Consider the following 24,488-nt stretch of genomic DNA (forward strand, 5'->3'; position numbering starts at 1 on the left):
AAGCACCCACGCCCGGCCCGCGCGGCTCCTCCTGCGCGTTGGGTGCGAGTGGACGTTCTGGCAGCGTGTCCCTCGGTACCATCTCCTTGAAAAGCAATTGTCTTTCTCCTCCTCCTTTGTGCAAAAAAGATTGATGGTTCTAATTTCAGCGCCGCAGCTGCCTCGCAGCCCGGTTCCGGGGGCTGCGGCGGAGGGAAGGGCTGGAGGAGGAGGCGCTGCCGCCATCGACAGCGGCCTGAGGCCGGGAGGAGGCAAAGGGATCCTTCCCGGCAGCACCTGTTGGAGTTTGGTGTCTTGAGGAGAACAGACATGGTGTGCTGCAATTTGGAAATCCCAAGCACTTTTAAGGGGAGATGAGAGAAAATCTGGCAGCACCAGAACTGAATGGGAGATGGGAACAGGGCAAAGGAGGTCATGCATTTCAACACTCACCTTCCATGGCAGGATTTAGACATGTCTGCTATTAAAAGCTTGTGTACCAACCTTCCCCAGCTCGGGAAGGTTGGAATATCAGTGACAGATCAATTTTCTCCACATAAATACTCCCCAAATAAAACAATTCAGCAACTATAAACAAGAAACTTGTGAAATCTACTCTATATTTAACACAGCTTCAGTGCATCAGGTTTAACTCCTCTTGCCCCAGGCAGTGCTGGGTGTTACCTGCTCAGCCCCAGCTCCTTCTGCCCACGTCGGTGGGTGAGATCTGATGGTGGTCTCTGTGACAGCCAGGGATAAAGAGTTCAAAACAAGATCTAGTTTTGTAACATTAATTTTTTTTTATTAAGAAGACAGATATTTTATAGTACTTCTTTTCCTTTGTAAAAATGGGATACATGAACCAATACAAAATGTGAATGGGAACAGATGGATATGTATTTTCTTACACTGTAACATCTTCCATGGACACCTTAAAACAGAACTGGCCTAAGGGGAAAAAATAAAAAGGCCGGGTAAATAAAGAACAAGGTTGTTTATCATCAGTTCCGCGTCCTTCATTTGTGATCCTCCTTTAAACAAGGTTGTTCTTTCTTCACGCTTCAAAATCCTAATGATCTAAAGCTGTACAAAGTAATACTCAACAATACATTTCAACAGTGCACTGTATACTGAAGAAAAAATACATAAACCGATATACAACTAAAATTCATATTTTCCTGGATTTTTTTCTCCTGTTTTTATGTGGTTTTTTTTTTTTCATTTTTTTTCCAATGCGTGGGGCCGAAATTTTTGCAATCTACCTGAGACGGAAAACACCAATCAAACACATGAACCTGAGACATGTCAACATTGTAAGTCAAAGTTACATCGGTAACACTGCACTACGGTACACTTCCAAACAAAGATGGGCTGCTCAAGGCCAGGATGCCCGTCCCGTCCCGCCACCACCGGGCCACGGAGCCCCCGGCCCCGACCTGGCTGCTTCTCACCACGATGGGGTTTGGCAATGGTGCTGAGGGCTCAGGACAGAGCTGCGCTCGGCAAAATCTGCTCGGGGAAAAAGGGCGTTTCGCGGGGTTCTGCTCGTGAAGAGAAGGGGAAAGACGGAATACTGCCCGGGAACGGGCTCGCTCGCTGCGTCAGGCCCCGCCCCGTTCCCAAAGGAATCCTGCACTGTAATGATCCTACCAAAAACAACGATTAAAAAACGAACGCACAAAAATGCCCCCCCCGCCCCAAAAACCCCTAAAAAGTCCCCAAAACCTGACGCTAAGATTAATGCTTCCCTTAAATAAATCAGATACATTTGCCACGTAAACACAATTAAAAAAAGTATCGCTCGAAATCCATGATTACTCACCAAAAAAAAGTCAGCATCTATAACTTTATACCGTCCTCCCGCTGCGGTTTGCTACCTGCTGCTTCTGATTCCGACTGAGCCAGAGTCTCCCGTGCACCTATGGCTTTAGTGGTCATTAGCACGCTCGTGTTAACGCGAATTCCCACTTTTACTTAGCGGTAGAAAAAAAGGCAGTTTTGTTCATCCAGCTGCTCTCCAGGTCTGGGCTCACGCATCAGAGGGGCTTTACCTGCTGCCCCTGCGGCTGCCGAGCAGGAGAGGATGAGGAGATGCCCCTGCACCCGGGAGGGCTCTGCCTGCCCAGCAAGGAGCCCACTCCTGCATCCCCGTGGTCGAGCAGCACCTCTGCCGAGTTCCAGCCCATTTCCCAGCCGCCACCATTGAAAGCACCTGAAACAGCCACAAAGAGGGGCTCGGGGGGTGTTATCCGAGCCTTGACGGTGACAGGGGAACGGGACACGGGCACACTGAACTGCAAACTACGCATCTAAAATGTGCTGGTTCTCCTCCGATGAGCTCGAGTTCTGAACGGAAACCGGTGAAGAGAAAAAAGGGGAAACACCTTCAGAGAAACGCACCTACTCCACGGGGTCCCAGCTGGCAACTCCAGAAACAGGAAAGGGGAAACGAAGAGCCACAGAAACCCGAAGGGAACTAACGCACAGAAGCCCCTCTTCTTCCCAGCCTCCCCCCGACCCGAACGAACAGAAATTAAACAAGGCACAGAATCTTCTGCAAATGACTTCACTAAACTAAATCCAAGCTGGACTTGGCCAAAAAAAGAAAACCCAAACGAACTGAGGTGTCGAACAGCAGAGTGTACTTTACGAGGAATATTTTTACACAGCGAATCCCGGACCCTCCCGGCCTCACCGCTCTCCACCCATTTGCTTTTTTTTTCCTTAAAAAAAAAAGACACAAGCTGGTTGCAACTTCCAAGATCACTGTCTCTGTAGCGTTTAAATAGGGCCAGTAGTAACCGTCCACGGTTGGACACCTCATGGGAACCAAGGCTGCTCTAGATGAAGTACTCTTTCTTTTCCTCAGAGTTGTTTTGTCCCCCCTCTGCATTGATGATGGCTGTGTCTGCGTCGGCCGCATCATCTGCTCCTTTGGCTTCATGAGTGAAGTATGTACCTGCAAGGGAAGAGGAGGCTCTGTGACTCCTCGTGAGTCCTGGCATGGTGCCAAGGGAGAGACTGATGAAGGAAACAAAAATGCCACTGGGAGAGAAACTGGGGGGTCTGTCACATCAGACAGCACAACCTGACGAGGGAGGGGACACACGTGCCAGGCCTCTTGTGCTCCAGTTTCAGTCTTTGTCTTACCTTTATGTCTGGCAAAATATCGCCCTAAAATGATGAGTAGGCAAAGCATCGCGAAGACGACGACGGCAACGACGCCGCCAACCACGGCGTGGTCCACGCTGCGTATCGCCCCCTCCTCACCCGCGCGGGAATCTGTCGAGATCAGAAGAGGAATAAGAATCGGGGACTTACTGCGATGCTCTCGGCAGGTCTGGCGACAGCTGCTCCCAGGACAGGAAGAGCTGCCCTCGGGCTCTCCAGAGGAGCAGGGGTGAAACACGGAGCTAACTAGAACAGATGAGTTCAGGCAGAGGAACTTCGTCCGGAGCCGAACTGATCTGGCAGCTCGACTCGTGAGGTGTTCTCCGCTAAAAGCAGCAGCACTACAACTACACACGTGGGAGACAGCTGGGAGAGGGGAGGGAGGGCACACGGAGTCGTCGGTGGGGACCTGCTCTGGGCAACTTCCCCACAGTGCTCCCCAAATTTCAGCCTCCCTTGTGGGTGGGGCACAGGGAAGAGCAGTGCAATACGGGAGTATTAATATTTAGCTCTGAGAAATGTCATTAACGAGTGCCCTGTTGAAAATATTTCAACTTCAGCCCAAAACGCTCCTTGCCCTAAACCCAGCCCAGAAAATCTGTTTACAACCATCCTCTGCCCCGACTCGTCTGGGTTCCACCTTTAACCACCACCTTTGCTGTTTGATGCAGCCCATGAGGACACAACACTCTTGACCCAAACTGTAACAGCGACTCTGAGGCTGACAGTGAACAGTAACTGAACGGTGCCTCCGACTGCTTTACTGCGTTTGTTTAACTCCTCACCACACAATTAGTTTCCTTTCAGAAGCGCCTCTCCCTCGAGACGCCGTCACCCGGGAGAGGGATGACTGATGTGGCGGAGGAACAGCTCCGGAATGAACCCCGGATGAGCTATGGCCATGTAAAATGAATGTATAGCAGTGTAAACAATTTTAATTTAAGAACGCAGCTACATCAACCCTCGCTGCAATCCTAATGGCAACTGAGATTTATAACGCAGTAAAAAACAATTATTCTCCCGCTGATTAATACATTAACATTTTGGAATAGAAGCTAAACCATTGTCTCTTTTTTTTAGTGAGTCAAGCGCGACACCTCCATTAAAATGATTTACTGGCCATACCTTACAATTTAAGCACAGCAGCAACAGAAACGGTAAAAATCTTTTAACTTTACATGATTTGTGAAGTCATATGTGAAGGATTTACCATTTAAATCTTTCACTACAAGAAGCACATGGCCCATAAATCTGTCCTGCCTGCGCCTGCCTGGACACCTCGGAGAAATGCGTTTTGCCAGGACGACTGAGAGAGCAAATGCAAGTCAATTTTTAAGAAAGATTTATCTCCGTCTCCCTCCAAAGAACAGAGCAAATCTCTGAAGCCTCCACCTCTAATAATATTTGAAGTTTATCGATCAAGCGTACAGATCCGTGACAGCTGAAGGTAATGGGGCTCTTTTGAGCCGAGACCTGATACAAAGCTTTCGAGCAGCAGCTGGGATTTACACTTTCTATCGATATTTCCAATTCTGCTCCAAGATTAAGGACTGAGGGACCCAAGTAAATAATCTGGGACCCAGAGCACCATAAAGCGCCTTTTAATTAAAACAATTTAAGAAAAAAAGCCCCTTCGAGTAACCTCCTGAGAGCAGGAGCTCCAGTGCAGGCAGGGGGATGCTGGGCTGAGCCAGGGCACGGCGAGGGACACCATGGAGAGGGAGCCCCTTCCAGTAGCTTGGCTGAGAAGCTAAAACCAGCTAAAAACTGTGGCCAAAAAAGATTCCCCTGCAAATCAAAAACCTTTGCTGCCACGTGCCATGGCACTGTGGAGAGACTGTGCCAAGGAATCCAAAAGCATGGCAAAAGGGAACTCTCTGTCTCACCTGCAGAGGGAACAGACTGTGCCGTGATGGCTTCCAGTGTTTGCTGCTCTGGTGAGCGGCCAAGTATCCCTGCAGGCCGATGGCAGAGGTGCCCACAGAGGCGCTGTGGGGTGCCAAGCTGACCCCCTCGCCCAGGCACAGGCTCTGCTGCCTGCCCAGGATGGCAGCTGGAGGAAAACCGGCCACCCTGGGCATCCCGGGAGCTCCTGCTCTGACACAGCCTTCCCACCACTGCTGCAGCTCAGCTAATCCGGCCTCTCTGCAGAGCAACTAAACTGGCTCATCTGCTGGAGCAGCTGCTTTAGGCACGCTGAATTACGTTTTTTTTCTTATTTTATTTTTTTTTTAGAAACTTTGCGCCCAGTTCCACTCGGCTGCACTCGGCGCAGCCAGCAGCATCCCAGCCTGGGCAGATGAGTGGCTTGTTGACATCTGGAACAGCTGAGGGGCATAAACACGCTGAGTTATGGCTCTGTAATGTGCTTCCAGCAGGATTTTGCATCAAGAGGCATTTTTTCTTCATCACCATAAATTAAAGTTCTGGAAAGACGAAGCCATGGTGAGCTCGTGCTGGCAGCGGCAGCTTCCACGCTGTCACACCGACCCACCACCACAGAGACAGGGGCTGTGCCAAAGCCTCATGCCCAACACATCCCTCAGGTCTTCCCTTAGGACGGCATCACACCGAGAGCACGGAGAGAAGGTTCCCCTGAGAAGGGACTTCGGCCTAAAACCTGGCTGGCAGTTCTGCTCAGCACAGTTTGTTAGGCATGAGTTGGCCTCCTGGGACATGCAGGGCTGTTTTCCTCAATTATGTCTGTTAAAGAAGACCCCTGCGAGGTGCCAGCCCCAAGTTCACACTGTTATGCACGTGGCTAAACACATCCTCAAGCTCACACATGACCTAAAACATTCCTCCTGCAGCAGCTCTTCTCCCTGCCTCCAGCACCTCCTCAGACCTCACATGCTCCAGCGGTGTGACCCATCACCACGAGCTCTGCCTGCCAGCACCGTGGGCACAGCAAAGCCCAACTCCACCACCAGCAATTCCGACACTGCTCCCAGCAAACCCGTCTGTGCACAGGAACAGCCAGCACAGGAACAGCCCCTTCACGTCCTGCCCCTCACTATTTCACTGCTAATTAACAAAGTGTCAGGTCTATGGAGCAAGGAATAATTCCTCAAATTTGTGCCCAGGAGAGACTTGACCTTAACAACCAGAATCTGCTTTAAATGCTGCCTCCAATTCACCCAAGCTATTCCTGCCTCCTATCTCTGATTAAACCAGAAATCACAACTTTATTGCTGAAGAGGGAACAGCCGAGATGGCAGGAACTGACAAAATGCCACATTATTTGCTAATCCTAATATGTTATTCTTCCTCAAGATTTGCTTTTCTCAGCACCAATTCAATTACAGATGCTACAAATCCTTCTGACATTTAATTCCCTCTTGTCAGGGCGCAGTAAATGTATACATGCAGAGCTTTCCCATTAGGATGTTAATATATATTGGAGCAAGCTGGATCCTGGTCTCTCCAGCAAATCGTCAGGAATTTTCCTATTATGGTTTTGGTTTGGGTTTGCTTGTGGGTTTTTGTGGGTGGGGGTATAGAAGGAGGGAGAGAAGGGCACAGAAGGGACAGACATCATGGCATGTTCTCACCAACATGCCCCCCTTGGAGCTACTCTGCAGCTACGGTGCACCTCAGCTGAACTGTTTTTGGGTCGATGCTTTGCTTGGCACCAAAGCACCTTAAAGGAAAACTGCAGTGGTAATGGTACAATCCACCTGCCAGAACTGAGCTCAAGCAGGAAAAAAAAAAAAAAATCAATTTTTTCTTTTCAAGTGCTGCGCTGCCTCCCCTGAAGGACCGGCAGGGCTGTGCCCCACATCAGGGGGTGCCAGGGTTCCGTGGGATGCAGCACTGAGCAAAACCACTGCACAGCACAGGAGCACTGTGGGACCCCTTCTGGGGGTGGGCAGGAGGAGACATAGGTAGCTTTAAATTAATTTTTGCTGATTGTTTTAACCAACTGTTCATGCAATCAACAAAACAGTGATTATACCTCTGGAATGGGAACCCTGAAGTTTTCCTTTACACAAAAAGTGCAGTTCAGCAAACAGCATGTACACAGGAAAGAAAGGGATGTGGGGCTGGTTCCTACTCATCAGCAAACTAAGGAACTAATTCCAAGGGCCAGGAGCAGCACAGAGCAGATGCTGAGCTGGGGATTGTCCATCTAAGTACTGACAACCAACACCTGTGATTCAAACCTGCAGGTTCTCAGCTATGAGGGCTTGGGGGAGACCCTTTTAAAAAAATAAATGTATTGATCTCCAGTTTTCTAAAATTTCTGCCGATGTAATTGCTAAAACCAGCTTTCTGTGGGCTCTCAAGAAAAATACTGGTGATGGTAATGGCAACACCCTGACAGTCTGGATCAGCACTTACACTGAGCTTTAGCAGAGGAAAGACTTTCCTGCTCCCAACTTCTCAATAAAAAGTTCCACTCGATTCCATTTTAACAAGGTTTTAAATATAGATGTATCTAAGGATATTCAACTCTGTCAGCAGCAGCTTCTCCAGACTAAAAGCAAGACTGGATTGGACCTGGCTGCCTGTATTTTAAATCTCATTTACACCCACACCAACAGTTTCAGACCTATTTGGGTCAAACCACCTCGTATTTACCTTCAGTGCTCCCCACGCTCTCAGCAGTGGGTCCCGTGGGGCTTGAAGCAGCAGGTTTGGGCTCACCTTGGTGACGGGAACCCTCTGTACCCACGAGCATCCTGGAGCACCTGAAGGCAGCAGCTCCTTCCAGCGACTCCCTCAGCCGGGATGAGCTGGCACCGGCCCCCTGAGCTGCTGGCACCGGTCCTGCTTCACACAGTGCCCCTCCCTGGGTGCCCCAGCACCCTCTCCAGCTGAATACACTCTCCCCTGCTCTGTGCCAGAGGTGTGGAGCAAAAGCAGCACCGGGAGACACAGCCTGTCCTGCTGTGGTGGGGGAAAGCCCAGGTTTTATGCAGCCCCTGCTGCGTGCTGCTCCAGTCTCCTGTCCCTCCTCCTCACCTCCCTCAGCCTTTGCATTCTGTAGCCCAATGTTCTGTAACATTTTGGGCTATCTCTGGGCCACCCTGACCCTCCTCTATGCACACTGTTGCTGTAAAAGCAGAGAACAGAAGATTTCTGTGGAAATGTAGTTTATACGTTAATTTTTGCATATTGGGATTTACTGCTGCACTCTCACAAAAATTTACCTTCTATTTCTGGGTGAAATTAATGTCAAACTCCTGACATTGGACAGTGTGGGCTTAACTTGTGTGTGTGCACATGCTCAAGCTTATACACAGTGAACCCACTGACAGCTCCTGAGCTTCCCAGAGGTGCAGGCAACACCTGCATCACAGCAGGGGAAAGGAAACCAATGCCAGTGGCTTTGAGGAATTCCTAACTTAGTCATCTCTTCTAACTCTGGTTATTACTTAGTTTATGAAATGATTATCACACCAACCTGACTGAAGCTCCCACAGGTCATCATGTAGATGCTAATGGCCCTAAGTCACTTGGGCACTTCTGAAAACCTGGTTAGCCAACTATCCCTTTTTCCTCGAGGCAGGAAACGTGAGGATTGCACTGACATCTCCCCACTGCACTTGGGGTCAATTCTTTTGTGGAATGAAGTTTTTGAAATGATGGAGCAGCACTTAAAGGTAGGGCTTGGTGGGGGTGCTGGTGGAAGAACAGGCTGTTGTTATTCCATGAACACTTAGCCACGATGTGGGAGGACAGAAATCACTGCCTGTGTGTGACAGGATGAGCAATAATGTTGTTCTTTCCCACAGTGTGGTGTGGAGCAGACAACCCCTCCTCTAATTTATTGAGGGGCTGTTAAAGAGCAGCGTTAACCTGCCTGTCGTATCTTAATTGAATTTGGTCTAATTTAAGCCAGAGAAATTTGAGTTCATCCTTCTTCAATCAATAAGCTCCCCCTTCAGCGACCCATTTCAGGATCGCTTCATGAAAAATAACACACTTTGTCTGAAGAGCTGTGCTCACCCTGGCTGTGCCCAGCGCTGCTCCCGGGGATCCTCTGCTGGGAAAGGGAGCCTCGCTCACAGTTGGCAGCAATGGATCCCCCAGCACCCCCTCTGCAAAGGTGCTGATCAGGTTTGGATCAGGTAATCCAGCCTGATGTGGAGGCTACGTGGGGCCGTCGTGACCGTTCCCTGTTTTACAGGAGGTACCAACGCTCTGGAGCAGAGCGGGAGTGCTGGCACACACACACCCACACACCCACACACCCACACACACACACACACACACCTGTGTGCATGTGCAGGTACACACACACACACACACACACACACACACTCTCTCTCTCTCTCTCTCAGTGCTTTGCCCTCAAGGTTCAGCGCTGCAGGAATCCTGCCTGTCGGACTGCACTGGGCTGCAATAAGGAACTGGGGTGCGAGGTCAGCCCTCTCTGCACCCTGAGGGCTCGGGATGTGAGGAACAAGAGGAGGATTGCAAGAGGCACGGACACACAGAGCTCGGCCAGGAAGAGCAGGACGGCTCTGGACTCAGGCTACCTGGCTGGAAGGCAAGGGATGCATTACTTAATTGCACGGTCGGCAGAGCCTCCGTTGAAGCTGTTAGCGGGACAGGAGTACCTGGAAGGAACAGCACACTGAGCAAACACAGCAGCAGCTCTGTGCCCGCCACGCCACGGTCTCCCGTGGGGTGGGCACATGCCCTGCATCCCGCAGGACAGTCCCCAGGGCTCCCACTGCCCGCTCCCGCCGGAGCAGAGGGCGGCATTCCCAATGGAAAGCTCAGCTCCAGCACTCACCTGGACCACCCGTCTGAGAGCCCAAATGTGCTGGCCTGGGGCCAAAAATGGGACCTGGTTTCAGTTTCCCAGCACTCTGAGCAGGGGCTACAGGATGGAGGCCGCTCAGTTTGTAGCAGAGAATGGCCCAGGGCTCTCTCTCTAGTGCCCCCCAATACCTGACAAGGTATGATCCTGGCCACACCTGACCAGGAATGATTGCCCTTTGGGCAGACAGGAGTGACCGAGAGCAACAAGCAAAATTTTGAAATTCTTAGGAAAAAAAAATTCAATCAGTATCCAAACGGATGCTCCAAAATGGACGTTCAGCAGTGCACAAAGGGCACTCGCTGTGGGCAGTGGCTCTGTCTGTGCTGCATTCCTATAAGCTGGGGGAAATTTTGGCTTCCCTTCCAGATTCAGAACAAGGACAACACTGAGCTGTGTGCTCTGGGAAAGGTGTGAGCCCCTCTGGGCAGTGCAAGCACTCTGCAGCCTCAGCACAGGCGGCAGAGACTGGCACTGCTGGGAAGGGCAGGTTGCAGAGCAGACACCAATTTCGGGCAATTCCTTTGTGGAATTGTTTCCTGTTCTTCTCTTCATTCACCAAACGGTGCATTTTTCCTTAAAAAATACAATTTTGAAAAGTAAAAAAGCTTATCAGAGCAAAACAATTATTCCCCATCCCCTCAGGGATGTTCACAGGAGCCCTGCTGTATCTTACCTATGGGATCTGGACTGGGCTCACAACAATAATCGTTAGCATCGCTCAGGGTTAAAACACACCAGGAACAAATCCATCCTTTCTGACCTCTTGACCAAAGCACACTAGTAGTGACTGACAGGATGGGATGCTCCTGATTTGACTGGGTGAAAGGGAAGCGCCTGTTTGACAGAATGAGGACTCAGGTGTTTGCTTTTTTTGGGGTTATTTTTTCCTCCATGCTGGAACCCCTGAAGGGAACAGCAATGAGCCACAATCCCCCTGGGCAGACTCTTCCTGGAGGGACAAAGGGCTGCTCCTGCCTTATGGCTGAGATTCTGCACCCTGTGTTGGAGTGGCCACATGCAACCTCAGAGTCTGGCAGGTACAATGAGTCTGCAGGGATGCTCTGCAAGTGGGAGCAAAAAAATCAGGTGGATTTCTATAGGAAACCCCTGGTACAGGCCCTGTTCTGAATATACCAGATGCATCCACTGAAGATGCTGTTGTACTTTAATCTGGATCACCACTGATTGGCAAGGACCAGCCATGGGGATGCTTTTATGCCCCTTCCAGTCCAGTGTGGATAAAAAAAAAAAGGTTGAACCATTTACTTGGTTTTACCTTGCTGATAAAACAATCACCTCCATTTTACCCCCAACCTGATGCTCGTACACCAAGGAATCTCCAAGTAGTTGAGAGTTAGGGCCAGCCACCTGTTTTAAGGGTGGTTTCACAGAATATGGCAGAATTGAGTGTTTTACAAGCAAAGATTCAACTCAACCGGTCTCCAAATCAGTGCTCAAAAAATCCCAGCTGGGAGGGAACTGCAATGGTTGGCCTCGGCGCCCTGCACCTCCCGCCCCGAGGGTGCCACACAGAAATGGGTGCCAAAACCAAAAAAAAAGGAAGGAAAACCCCAACAGAAAGGAGAGCACATCCAAGCTGTGAGAGCGTGGGGAGAATGGCTGCGCCACAGCGACTGCACAATGCAACATGGCCAAGATGCAGAAATCAGAGTGGAACCAGTGTCTAGCGAAGGAGAGCAGCGGGTTACCTACGGACTAGCCCTTACCTGAGAGATCCCCATAGTCCAGCTCCTCGGCCGAATTGGGCAACTGAGTAAAGCCTTACAAGTAAAAACAAACTCGTTTTTCTCTGCGTTTCTCAAGCGACAAAAAACAACACACTTAAGAACTGAGGATGAATTTCTTGGGGGGGAAAAAGAGAATGCATCAGTCACTCGCCACCGTCTGCTGGTGCGGGCAGAGCCGTCGTGTGACACGAGTGCAATCGTGGCCTTTATTACAGACAGAAACGCTCCTCGCTCTACACTGTTGGCACACGAGACATGGCATCGAGACCACTCACTCATAACAGCATGCAGAGCCCCCAAACTCTGGCTTGGGCAATTCCCCAATTTAGTCCAGGCCGATTTCGGTCCTGCCATACACAGAGCCATGGAAAACTTTCTTCCAATTTTGCACCCCATCCAATTGCTTTTGGTGGTGGTGACAAGCCCGGCCGTTTATCAGTGAGTGAAGATGAATATTGAGCCCCTCGTTTCACGGCCGCAGGGCACCTCTGCAGGCTGTGGGCTGTGTCCTCTGCCAAACCATCAGGCAAAACCAGCTTTTGTTCATTTGCCCAAATGTGATGGGTTTATGGGCAAAGCATCTGTGCCCCAAGCTCACAGAGCAGTCAGGGAGGCATGCAGTCATGGCCACCACAGGCAGCCAGCGCTGTCTGTGAGGGTGTTAGTCTGTTTGTTTGGGAGTTTGAGGAAGTGCCAGGGTCTGCAGGCAGAGCAGCCCCTTGGAGGGACATCTCAGCACTGGTCACAGGGCAAACCAGAGCCTGGAGACCACCCAGACCTACTGAAAGGAGGGGTGGGGCAGCATTACCCTGTGGGCTCACTTGCTGCTGGCTGCTAAAGCAAATGCATAAGTGAAAAAAAAAAAACCTCCCATGAAGAGATCCCCCATCCCTGGGCACTGGGGAGCCTGGAATTGTCAGCTCACAAACTGCTACCAGTGCTTGAGTGAAGCAGGAAAGCTGTGAGTGCAGTATGGTCAACGTGCAGACTGGCCCCACTGCTGAGCAACAATACATATACATGTATTGCTCCTTAAAAATTAGTTTTCAGTGACTGGTTTTTAAATACATCACCTGGAAGCTACATTAGAATTACCTTCTGAAGTGGGAAGCCATTTAGATTAATAGCAGGAAATTTGTTTGTGTGCCACTCTTGGGTTTCAGAGAGCCCTTTCCAGATTTTCAGGAGCCTTTTTTCTATGAACAATCTATGAATATGACAGTTGACTCACAGAAGCACGGGCCATGCAAAGCTGCACTCAGCAGAGGAGCCCTTCAACTCTCCAAAATTGCTTCTGTAGAGCCTTCCCTTCCCTTTTAAAGGAACTACATTTTCTCACTAATGAAAAAGGGCAATGTTGCATTTTTTATGAAGCAAAAAAAAAAAAAACAAAACCTTTTCAAAAGAAAACGTGCAACAATTCCACAATTCAGTTTCTCTCTGCACCTGGGACACTCACAAATGCCACCGACTGGTGCTAAAACCTGTTGTGAGGCATTTAAATAGGTGGCAAATTACTTCTTGATTTTTCTCATTAAACTTTCATATCGGCTAGTAAAGCCCCTTCTTTTCACTTCTGAGGGGATGAATTGAAAGTCTGCCACTACTCCTGTTAGATAAATAAAAGGGAACTTTTCACTAGGCTCCATTTCCCTGGAAATGATAAATCCTTGGTGGGCACAGTTGGCACAATGAGCCCATCCTCAGCCCGACCGGGCACCTGCATGAGGACACGGGCACCGCGGCTCTATTTAGATTTCTATGGGCTCCCACACTACCTCTGTTTTTTAAGGAAAAGCCAATTTCTCTCCCGTCTCAGGCTCTAAATAAGCAATTAGGGATTCCGTTTCATGCGGCGCTCTGTGGTGCCGCGCGGACCCGCAGCGGGCGCAGACAGCGCTGTGATGTTTTATTCAACCGCCCCAAGGACGGGATCTGTAAAATATATTGAGGAACGTATTTACTATTAGCTGTACTTTTAAGTAGGGCATTTCCAAGAGGGAATGAGGCGGCTGGACGGGCAGAGCATAATGGCAATGCAGAAAGCTCTGAGGCTTTTCCCGTAGCACCTGTCAAGGTGCGCGAGCAGCCGGCACTGGGGCACGGCCGGGCTCAGGCTGCAGCCAAGCAAAACTCATTTTCAGTGACTGAGCTATCAAAAAAACCCAAAAAGAGCGTAACACAGTAGTGTTACCTGTTCTTGTACCAAACCCTGTTAAGGCCGCAATTAAAATCCCACATGGGCCTTCGGGTAAGAATTTCCAGCCTGTAAAATAATTTACCTGCTGCATTATGGGCAAGGTATTTTCTCGTCGCTCTTCATTCGCAACGGGGGTGTTTTCATTATTTTAACCTTCACTCCAGGCTTCCTGCTTTGCCAGCTTCAGAGAAGGTTTTTTTCACCCTACCTTTCCATGAGGATGAGCAAAAATTCTGCCTGTGCTGAGGCAGCAGCGCCTGGTTCCTGCCTTGGTGGGGGAGAGGGGAGCAGCTCTGAGCCCCCCATGGCCGGACAGACGGACAGGGCTGCACGTGCAATACCCTGTGCTGGCAGCGCCTGCATCCTGGGAGATCACTCTGAGCTCTTAAAGCTCTCTGCTTACAACAGGACAAGGGGAAAATTTGGGAAAAAGCGGGCAAATGTTCAGTGTGTCCAAGGTCACGGCTGCTTGGAGACATCCTGCTTGTGTAGGGGGCAAAACGTGAGCTGGGCGTCTCACCTGAGGGGCTCCACCAAGGGCAGATGTCTGAACTCTCCCGCCCACAGAGGGACAACAGCAGCCAGGACATTAAAAACTGGCCTGTTCATTTTGGTGGGGAGAGGGGCAGGGCAGAAAAAGCGCTTTCTCCCCCAGCTGAGAGGTGCAGATGCTCCCGGCTCCACCAAGCTCTGCCCATTTTCCAGCTCAAACAGTGGGACCTGTGATTTCAGCCTCGCTGGCACCCTGACCCCACAGGGGCACACTGAGAGGGAGGAGGGCTGAAGCTGGGAAACCCCGGCTTCGTGGGGTGCAGTGGAAGCACAAGCCTTCCTGCCGGCCATGACCATGCTGTTATTGGAGCTCTGGCAATGAACAGTGCAGAGAAAGGAGAAAGTGCATCAGAAAATTCACAGTTAAGCTCTCATTTTTCAACAAAAGAGTTAACAATGTTCGTGCGTTTGGTCACTCATGCATCGCTGCCGTCAACTCCATTCCGGGAGGAAACGGGAATGGCAGGGCCTTGGCTACCACTGGGACATGCACACACATACAGGACTCCTTCCCCCCAGTCCTCTAGGATACACTCCAAAACTTTAAATGGCTCAAACCCCCTTTCCCCAATTGAAACATTGTGCTGGCTCCACACTGGCCTTACATTCTGTTTTCTTTGCTAGCAATCTCTTTTTTGGTTGGTTTTTGGTTTTGCCTTTTTTGTTTTGTTTTCTTTTTTTTCTTCCCCCAATTCATTTAAAATTGTTTTTGGAGAAAATCCATTTGGCTGTATTCATGCCCATGCATTTCTAGTCATTCACAGACATGCTCACTCCCATTGGACATCGGAAAGAACAAATGGCCAACATACAGAAACACCTGGTATACTCCATACACACTCCAGCAACACAAGCTTGGAAAGAAATCCAGAGTCTTCACCGGAAAAGCAACCCACGAGGGCAAGCGTGGGAAAATTCAGGACAAACTGGCTGGTTTTAAGGCAGGAAAGTTTGTAGCAGCTCATTTGACTGGGATGGGTTTGTCATTTCAGCTGACCACCTCCTTAGCAGTGATCCCCCTCACAGAGAGGGGAGGTTCAGAGGTCATCCTCGAGTTAAAAACAGGTTTTTTATGGCTTCCCCAGGACAAGGAAAAAGGAGGAAAGTCATTGGGAACTGCTTTAAAGAAACAGGCAAGGGCTCTGCCTCCTATGCCACCAGTGAGCCTGCCTGGCTTGTCCTCACCACAGAGACTAATGCATGGCTACACTGAGCCCTTCCTGATGCTGAGACACCCAGAAAGGATGTCAGATCATACTGGCACTGGGGCTGCCTGATCCTTCCCAAATTTAGGGATCAATCACAAACCTACCAGTACTGGCTCTGGACATTTAACTCACATAGGGAGGTCATCACACAGAGAAAACACACATGTGCCCAAAGGCTTCCCATTTCCCTAAGTGGGAAAATGCATCCAAGTAGGTAAGTTACTTGGGACATGAAGGACAAATCCCCCTCTCTTGACATAGGGCATCACTACTGAACCATTGCTTCACTCAGTCCCACCTCTGCCCTCATCCAAGCGACACCTTGAGGGGAGCAGGCAGGAAAACTGGGTACTCTGCACCATGGATTTCTGTCAGTAAAAAAAACCAGTTAATTTATCAGAGTTAAAAGATGCTAAAATAGCAAGGTCCAACGTGGATTAGCTGTAATTAAAAATTGTCAGAGGTTTTGGTTCTTTAGCTGAAAAGTGAGCTCGTGCCAAAAAACGAGATGCTCAACTTCCAGCCTGCAGCGCGTACGTAGGCTCGCTGGGGAATGGAGGAAGCTCGGGAAGCTGTCAAGCTGTTAGCTAGACTGCCTCGAGCAGACGAGAAGGGTTACTTTGCTAGACTGCTATGCTGAGAGGAAAGTGTTGCTATTTGTTTTCCCCATCTCCTTCTGCAGTGTAATAACACAAACTTCACTGCCGACCTCCCAGGCGAGCGCTCCTCTGTGGAGCAGCCCAGAACCCCCCAAGCTGCCCCACGCCGGCAGACCCAGTGGAGGCCCTGTCTTAAAAACTAACTCAAAATGCAAGAAAAATGCTCAAAAATTTAAAATAAAAATAAAAAAAAAAATTGAATTCCTACGTTGAAAAGCCGGATTTATCTCCCATGTGTGAAGTGATTCTCCCAGCCGATGGGTGCAGAATCACCTGGCACTGCTCAGACCTGGATTCACTTCCATGGGGATTGGGGCCTGCCTGGCACAGGACGACCGGCTGCGAAGCTCACAGCAGAAATGACAAGAGCAGACAAGACTTTCCAGCCTTAAAACCCATGTTGCATTTATGAGATGAGTCCACCTGAAACACGGTTTTCCCTTGAAGACTCCAGTTCCCTTTTTGGCTCCCCCTTCCCAGGCTTGTCTTGCCACTCAGCAGCGCTGAGAAATAAGATAAACAGGAATGTGATACCAACCGTGAACTGCCGGTTCTGTCGTCGCCGTTGTGTCTACACACGGGAACAGAGGATTGGAGGAAGGGAAGAAACAGGAGGAACAGCATGCAAAAAAAGGGAAAATGGAAAAAATGGAACAGATAATATATGAGCAAGCTTTCAAAGAACATTGCGTGACAAGCAATAATAAAATGAAAGGCAAAAAGCATTTGAAGTGAGTTGCACTGTTTAGAAGACATGCCTCCAGTTCAAAAGCTATGAGCCTGAGGAAAACAGTAAATTTTTCTCTTTTTCCAGGATCTTGCCAGAACAATTACTGGTGGTTGCAAAGTCAGGGGAACAGGAGACAGGGGAGAACACCGACACCAACGCTTTAGTTGGCGGGGACAAAACAGAAGCTCCAGAGCAGGACGAGGAGCCGCGGCTCGACACGTTGCTGTTACTCACTCAAACACTGCCCGCACCAGAGCGCCTGTGGCTGGGGAATGGTCTGCTCCCCCCTCTCCTCCTCCTTCCCAGCCACCACCTACATGATGCACCATTCTTCCAACAAAAAATGTTCTGGAACTGGTAATTGCAGACAAAGGTTACCAGTCCCCCTGCTGCAGCAGGTACCTGGTTAACAGCTATAGCTAATTAAAATATCCTGAAGTTTTTTTGGCCATTAGTCTGAAGCTGACTCTACTCCATTCGGGCTAAATCCCACTGGGAATTTCTTGAGGGCTGCTGCCTTGCTGATGGAGAGATGCTTTGTCTCTTCCAGGTGTTTGCAACAGGCAGCTTTTAAGACTGACTCGAGTCTGCAGTCTTTTCCTGACAGTTATTTCCTCCACACCAATAGGTCTAAATTATATTTATCCATATTACCAAAATTCACTGGCTTATTTAGTTGTTGGAGCTGGGGTCATTGGCTGGAGTGGGCTGGCTCCTCAGAACGTGTCACGGACATCCCTGGAGCCAACAGCACAGGCCAGGCTTGGCCCAGCCCTGCCCAGGTTCGGTGCAATGTTTGAGTGAGTAAAACCGTGTGAGTGAGCACAGAGAAGGCTCCACTGAGCACCCCTGCACAGCAGCCCAGAGCTTGGGTTTTGTAGCAACGACAGACAATTCACAGCGGCGTTTCCCCTCAGTGACATGCTGGCAGAGAACCCGGGGACGGGCTCCCTGCACGGGCAGAGGCAGCAGTGGAAAAAGGAGGACCCGTTCCTTGGCAATTTAGCTGAGGACAGCTCAGGGCTGAATTTCTGAAGCAGCAGCAAAGACAAGAATCATACAAGGAATACACAATACTTACAGATACAAGGTCTACATGCTTTAATTATGGAAGCAAAACAAATAAACCCTGCACAGTTTAACAAACTGCACCAAGATTTGCATAAGAGATTATCAAGCCATCATTAGCCTGTTTTCACTGCCAACAGAGACTGTTCTCATCTTGGCAACCAAATCTGAGGCACCCTCTAAGAGACCGGCCCTTGTTCTCCTGCAGGAGCTCTGGGGGCTGCAAGGGAACCCTTCCAAAGCCATGGGGAGACCAAGAGCAGGGCTTTGCTTTGGTTTTGGGCAGCAATCCCCAAATGATGCCTCGTTTTAACCAAGCAAATGGTGGAGGGGGAAATGGTGGTGGAGGTGGGGGGAAAGTTGTTGTTCAGAAGGGGTAAAACTGAGTATTAATTCCTGAGATGGCATCTATAAATAGTCTCAATTTACTGTCTTCCTGAAACAAAAAAAAAGTTACATCAGCTTTTACATTAAATAGAGAATCTGCTGGAAGCCAACTTGTATTGACGTGCTGGAAGAGATATTAGTCAAGAAACAGTGCAAACTGGACAGTGCATCTCGCTTCCCTGTCCGGGGACAGAGACCAACAGGTTGCACAAAATAAAGTTCTCAAGCGGTTGTAAGTGCGAACAAATATCCAAGTCAAACAACATGTTGGCTGCAGCTGGAATGACAAAGTTATGATTAGCAAATGGTTTGGATGGTTGCAATAGGAAACACAGACCGGTTAAAGTTTAGAGTGAGCTTTCAGGGAGTCCTGTTCAATCCCAGAGTCTTCTTTGAGCAGAAGGACTGCACACACCAGTGTTCCGAAGGGGAATAATCTTGTATTAAAGAGAGGAACGCCCCAACACAGGCACACTGCTACAGTGGTGTGGCAAAGGAGAGGAAAGCTGTCACTGGTGCTTTGGTACCAAACCAGTGCACTCCTGTAAATCCACGTGTGTCCCAGCCCCACTGCTGTCCCTCCTCACCCAGGAAGGAACATTCTGGCCCTGCAGTGCTGCTGCTCGGACAACCCTTAACTTTAAGCTGGACTGGCTAACTTTGAACGTGCTTTCCTGAATCCCAGGTATGAGCCATCAGCTTCTGCTTTGCTTTCAAGAACAGCCACTCTTCCATGCCAGAGCAGGCAGACAGCACCCCAGAGATCAGCCCTCTGCCCCATGTCCTATAACAAAAAACATGTGATCTCCTCAAATACTGACCAACAAGAAGTCTTTCAGACATTCCTGACCTAACCAATGTTGAATAAAGCCAAGGAAAGGCTTTGCCATCACCAAAAAGCACAGTTCTAGTCCCTTGCCAACAGTGTGCAGAGCAGCCACACAATCACCCCAGGCTAATGTCTGTAATTTAAAATGGAAACTTGGTGATGAAAAATGGGCTGGTTTACCAGGCAAAGCCAGGACATAGAAAGCACATAACTAAAGAGACTCAGCTCTACACAAGACATTCTATCTTAAGAGTAAACCTTCTCTTCCTGACACCAATCAAGAAGAGAACAAAATGTGCTGTCTGGGGAGAAGCCAAACAATGCCATGGCCTTCCAAAATCTCCATGTACACAAGCTCCCCAGAGGCCTACTTTACAGCTACAGAGGGTACCCAAGGGAAGAACCACCGGCCTTTACAAAGCTGCAAATTTCAGTTTATTGGGATTTCTGTTTAGCACTGCCCACGATGAATGAAGACACCAACACACATCGTCCTGTGACACCACGGTGGAATCTGCCAGCAAAGACAACTTGGACAACACCCACGCTCCAGGCACTCACCACCTCATCAGGCAGCCACACAAGCACACACACATATACACACACATACTTATAAAATCACTGTGTGGAGGCAATCTGGGCAATATTTCCCTGAGTTACAAGCTCCATCGCTGAGCCTCCTCATTTTCTCAAATGGATTCTCTCCAACTTCAAACTGTTTGCAGAGCGTGACAGACCGGGCCCTTTAAACTCGGCCATAATTAGTCCACAGCCTCAAACAGAAACAGCACGGTGGAGGAATATTAAAAGCCCAGCAGCAAAATTAAATTCCCCCAGTTGAATGCTGGAGCTGCAGTGCTGCAGCCTTGCGGAGGCATTTGGTGCTGAGGAACACACTGAGAATTACAGCAGCACATCCACAAAATAACAGCAAAACCACGCTGCTGCCTTTTAAATTTAAAAAGGCTTTAGCAAGTGTGGATATCTACTCAATATATTGCTTTTTAAATTGCTTTCTGAACTGAAACCAAAAGCCAATCTGATCCCTGACGCGTGGAACTCTTATTCTTCCCGATTTTCCAGACTACTTCACACATGCTGACCAGGGTGAGTTTGAATTCCTGCACGTTGTTGTCTTCACAGCAGCCTGAGGGACCAGCCTGCAGCGCTGCAAATGGGATTCCTGCTTTGGTTCAGGTCCTTGAGGAGAGTGAAAAGCCCTACAAATCCCTTCCTGGAGTTCCCATGGAACTCACTTCTGCAGGACACCAGCAGAAATGTCACATCCCACATCCACCCTCTCCCTCACCATGTGCTCCTCAGAAGGATGGACGGGGACAACCTTTGCATTCCAAAGCCCCCCCAGCCCGGGGCTGCAACATGCCCTGGAGACAGCTTGATTTGCAGAGCAGATGTTCCACAGAAATCACCACGATCTGCATGGACAGCGTGTGATCACAACAAAAGCAGTCTGAAATGAGCACTGTGGCTCTGGCCGCGCTTCTGCATGTTTCTCCATACAGATTGGGGAAGATTTTGGTTTGATTTCAATCCCAGGCTTGCACATGCCTCAGCCTCCCGCTTCTGCCAAGCAAGATGATGGTTTGGGCACTGCTTATGCTGTGTCACTGTGGGTAAGGCCAGGTATGACAGTACCTGTCTACTACTAGTTGGATGTGGGACCCAAAAGACTGAATTTTATTTCCTTTTATTTCCTGTCCCAGACCTGTCAGCTCTGCCTTTAGCCCCTTTAATGCGGGCACATTCTGGATGAAAATGTCAGAAGAGCAGAGAATCATCTTTAAATGAACTTGACATTTTACCAGGGACAGGCAGAAGCTTCAACGTAAAGTGAAAGTTAAATAATAAATAATTTGGGGGAACAAATCCCTGGGCTGCGTCCCTGCACGGTGGTATCAAGCACCTGAACGTGTCACAACCCGACAGCAGACCAGGAAAGCTGACAGCAAACTGGGAGCCCTGGCAGCTCCTGCCCACGTGCTCATCTCCCTGTTTGCAGGGTGGGCACTGCAGACCCCCGGAAAGGTGGGAGGCTATGGAAGAGTCCAGACCACCGGGCTGAAGCTGACCACCATCATCCATCTCTGATCTGACTGGGGAGCAAATGTGTTTCTCTTTTACAATTAAATTCCACGTCCCCACCTGCAGCACTCTCACAAGGACCAAGCTTAAGAGCTGATATTCCAACTCAGCATCAATTCCCAGCTCCTGCTTTGGAGCTCCTGCACACCTCCAAGCCAAACAGAGCTTGCTGCTGCTTGTACAAACGCTCAGCCTCAGGAAGGAACTCAGAATGCTTACACAGCACAGGCTTGGTGCTTTCCAGATGTGTTCACTGGAGAGACTGGAGCATCTCTGGGAATTCTCAAGCTAAAACCACTGCCCACAATGCTACGGCCCCCTGAAAGACATAAACACACACTACTCCAAGGGATCAATGGGGTTTGAGATACACTCTAACCTGACATTCCAGGGAGGACACTGGGAGCCCCCAGCTTGTTGCTAATGCTGCTGCAAAGGATGGAGAGCAGGGGCTTTGCAGGGTCAGCAGCACCCGCTGCACAGCTGGAAACACTGGCAACCTGCACACGTGTCACACCCCCAGGTCTCCACCAAAAGTGCTGCCAGGACACCTGTGTGATCCACCTGCAGAGAAAGCATGGGAAATGCAAATCTGCACCTGCAAATGGTGCCGTGGATCCCGGGAGGTGGATGTGCCAGGTGGGCCAGGTGGCAGCGAGGGGGCTGGGAAAGGCAGGCAAACACTCCGTGCTGTGCCCCGAGATGAGGGCTGGGCTGTGATTAAGGACCTTTATCTCCCAGGAAACAACAGCTGTCCAAGCCCAGCATTTCAAGGAGCGACTCCAGGGTAATTCAAATGACGCCGTTTGCTCTGCTGTATCGTATTGTACATCTTAATGAAGAAAGCCACAAGGACAATCTGAACTGATAAAAAAGGGCTCGGCAGCGATAACGGCTGAAACACCAAAGGATGGCCGGAATATCAATGGCATTGGAGGATACACGGAAAAGATCAAGCTGTCATGCAGAAAATCTTTTCAAGCACCTACACTGAAGTGACAGAGGGAAAGCTCTAAAGGTCGCAGTGTTTGGAAACTTCGCCACTGCTCAGCTTGTCCTTCGCTGAAGAAAGCATCAGGTCAGCTTTCCAAGAGCTCCCCCAGAACCTCCCTGCACCAATAAATCAAAAGGACAACTTCCAAGGGCAGAATTTTCTATGGGCACTTGCTAGAAACTGCTTCAGTGCAGTCTCTCCCTGTTTTACTAAATTAAAGCAAGACTGCTGCTTTTCAGAACTACTCCATGGCTTCAGGGGACATGAACTGGGCCAGGATTTTACTAGAACTAGGGGGAAAAAGGCAAAATAAAATAGATTTCAAGCCCCCCTTATCCTAAGGATCAGATTCCACCAGGCTGGCCCCATATGCCAGGATTGCCAGTGGTTCAGGGAACATCCCGTTGGCTCCCACTGCTCCTCTGTCACACAGGAAGAACAGTGCAGTGTTTGGGTGAGGATGGGAATTAAGGTATCAGCTGTCTCCTGAGGCTTTAAAAAGTGTTCTGACACTACTCTGCTATGTAATTCTAGAGATTATGTTAATTTGACCTCATTTTTTCCAGCTACAAAGTCTCTTAAGTACTGAAGGGCAGAAGTCAGTGCCACTCCACTCTGCCTGGGTGCTGGCTGGAGAAGACACACATACACATCCCTGCATGATGGAGGGAGGTGAAGTGTTGGCTGATCTGTGTGGGAAAAACATACTGAACTCACAGGCAGAGGATGGGAAGACACACATCAAGAAGATTCAGTGACAGGGAAGAAAAAAAAAAACTTCTCTTATCAGCATTAATCTTCTTCCGGTATATCACAAGCAGGAACTGCTGGAATCAGGGAGCAATATCACATTTTCATTACATTTCCAGCCTCCTCAGCAGTTCAGAGCCAACACAGAAAGAATCAAGGAGGCAATGGAGACACACTGGGTTCTGCCAACAGTCTGAGATCCTCCACCACTGCAAACAAAGGTGAGAGAATGACGTCGGACAGCCCCGCGCTCCTGACCCCGGGGGATCTCTGTCAGGCTGATGACACAGCCACTTCCAACTGCAAGAACCAACACCACCCTCCCCTTCTTATTTTCAATAAGAAAGACCTGGAAAACTACCGCAGAGGAGAGCCCTACTGAACATCCACAGACCAGCTGTAGCATTTGCAGCAGGAGAGCAAACCACCAAACCACTGTTCGTTGTGAAAACCAACCGTGACTTGGAAGCCTGACACAGCAGGTGAGGGCAGGTGAGGACAGTGTGGGCTTGGGAAGGCAGTGCTGGAACAATCCCTAAAACGACAGGCTGATAACAACCCAGTTCCCAGGAAAAGGACAGTTGTTAACTTTTGCAGACACAGAGATTAACTTAAGGGGTTATCCAAGCATCAAGACACACCGTTCCTTTTAGCCTTCCAAAATTCACTGAAAGCACGAGCAATTACCGTCAGACCAAAGAAACTTGTGTACACATCCACGAGCAGCGTGTGGAGACACACGGGCCGAGCTTCTCTGCAAAGGGCTCTTAGGGAGGCTCTGAGAAAGCTCCAACCTCCTCTGAAACGAAAGCTGGTTAAAGTCTAGAAATCAAAACCACGGAAAACAGGAGGGTGTTCACGGCAGAGCGTCCCAAGCATCCAAAGTGGGGTGCCTGGAGCTGGGTTTATCGGTAAGCACCTGCAGGGAGGAAGCAGAGCGTGGCGAGGTCTGGCAGAGCGATGGTTGATGCCGGCGCGTTTAAGGCACGTTGGGAGAGAGGCTTCGCCTGCGGGACCCGCCTTGGGTGCAAAAAACCTCGAAAGGAAAGAAGCCACGAAACGCCCTGGGCAGGACGGTGAGAGTCAGCTGAGCAGCGTCATAAAAGCAAATAAAACGTGAAGGCATTTACACAGGGGATGGTTTACAGCAACAGTAAACGTTGTGCCATTAGCTATTCAATGGTCCATCCTCACCTGCCGTTTGTCACCTCTGCCTCAAAAAAAAAAACCAAACCAAAACAACCCACAAGAAGCAGCAAGAAAAAGCAAAAGCAGCGGTTGGAATAGGAAAGGTCAGAGAAATGACAATGTGAATGGTTACAAATAAATCAGAAA

At 49.5% G+C, this 24,488-nt stretch overlaps 1 protein-coding gene across 9 annotated transcripts in view; it reads right to left on the bottom strand.

Moving 5' to 3' along the window:
• Positions 1–756: 756 nt before the first annotated feature.
• CADM1 (cell adhesion molecule 1) overlaps positions 757–24,488 on the bottom strand; it is a 138,337-nt gene continuing 114,605 nt past the window's right edge. For 2 of the 9 annotated variants that reach the window (XM_032709344.1, XM_032709343.1), the window contains 5 exons: positions 16,831–16,863; positions 11,653–11,706; positions 9,636–9,716; positions 3,130–3,261; positions 757–2,938 (listed from right to left, as the gene is read on the bottom strand). In XM_032709344.1, coding sequence (XP_032565235.1) covers positions 2,820–2,938; positions 3,130–3,261; positions 9,636–9,716; positions 11,653–11,706; positions 16,831–16,863 — 419 coding nt within the window. In that variant the 3' untranslated portion in view covers positions 757–2,819. The remainder of the gene's footprint in view (positions 2,939–3,129; positions 3,262–9,635; positions 9,717–11,652; positions 11,707–16,830; positions 16,864–24,488) is intronic. The other 7 variants (XM_032709348.1, XM_032709345.1, XM_032709350.1 and 4 more) reach the window with 4 other exon arrangements.

Source organism: Chiroxiphia lanceolata, chromosome 23, assembly GCF_009829145.1.
Source record: "Chiroxiphia lanceolata isolate bChiLan1 chromosome 23, bChiLan1.pri, whole genome shotgun sequence".
Lineage (NCBI taxonomy): Eukaryota > Metazoa > Chordata > Aves > Passeriformes > Pipridae > Chiroxiphia > Chiroxiphia lanceolata.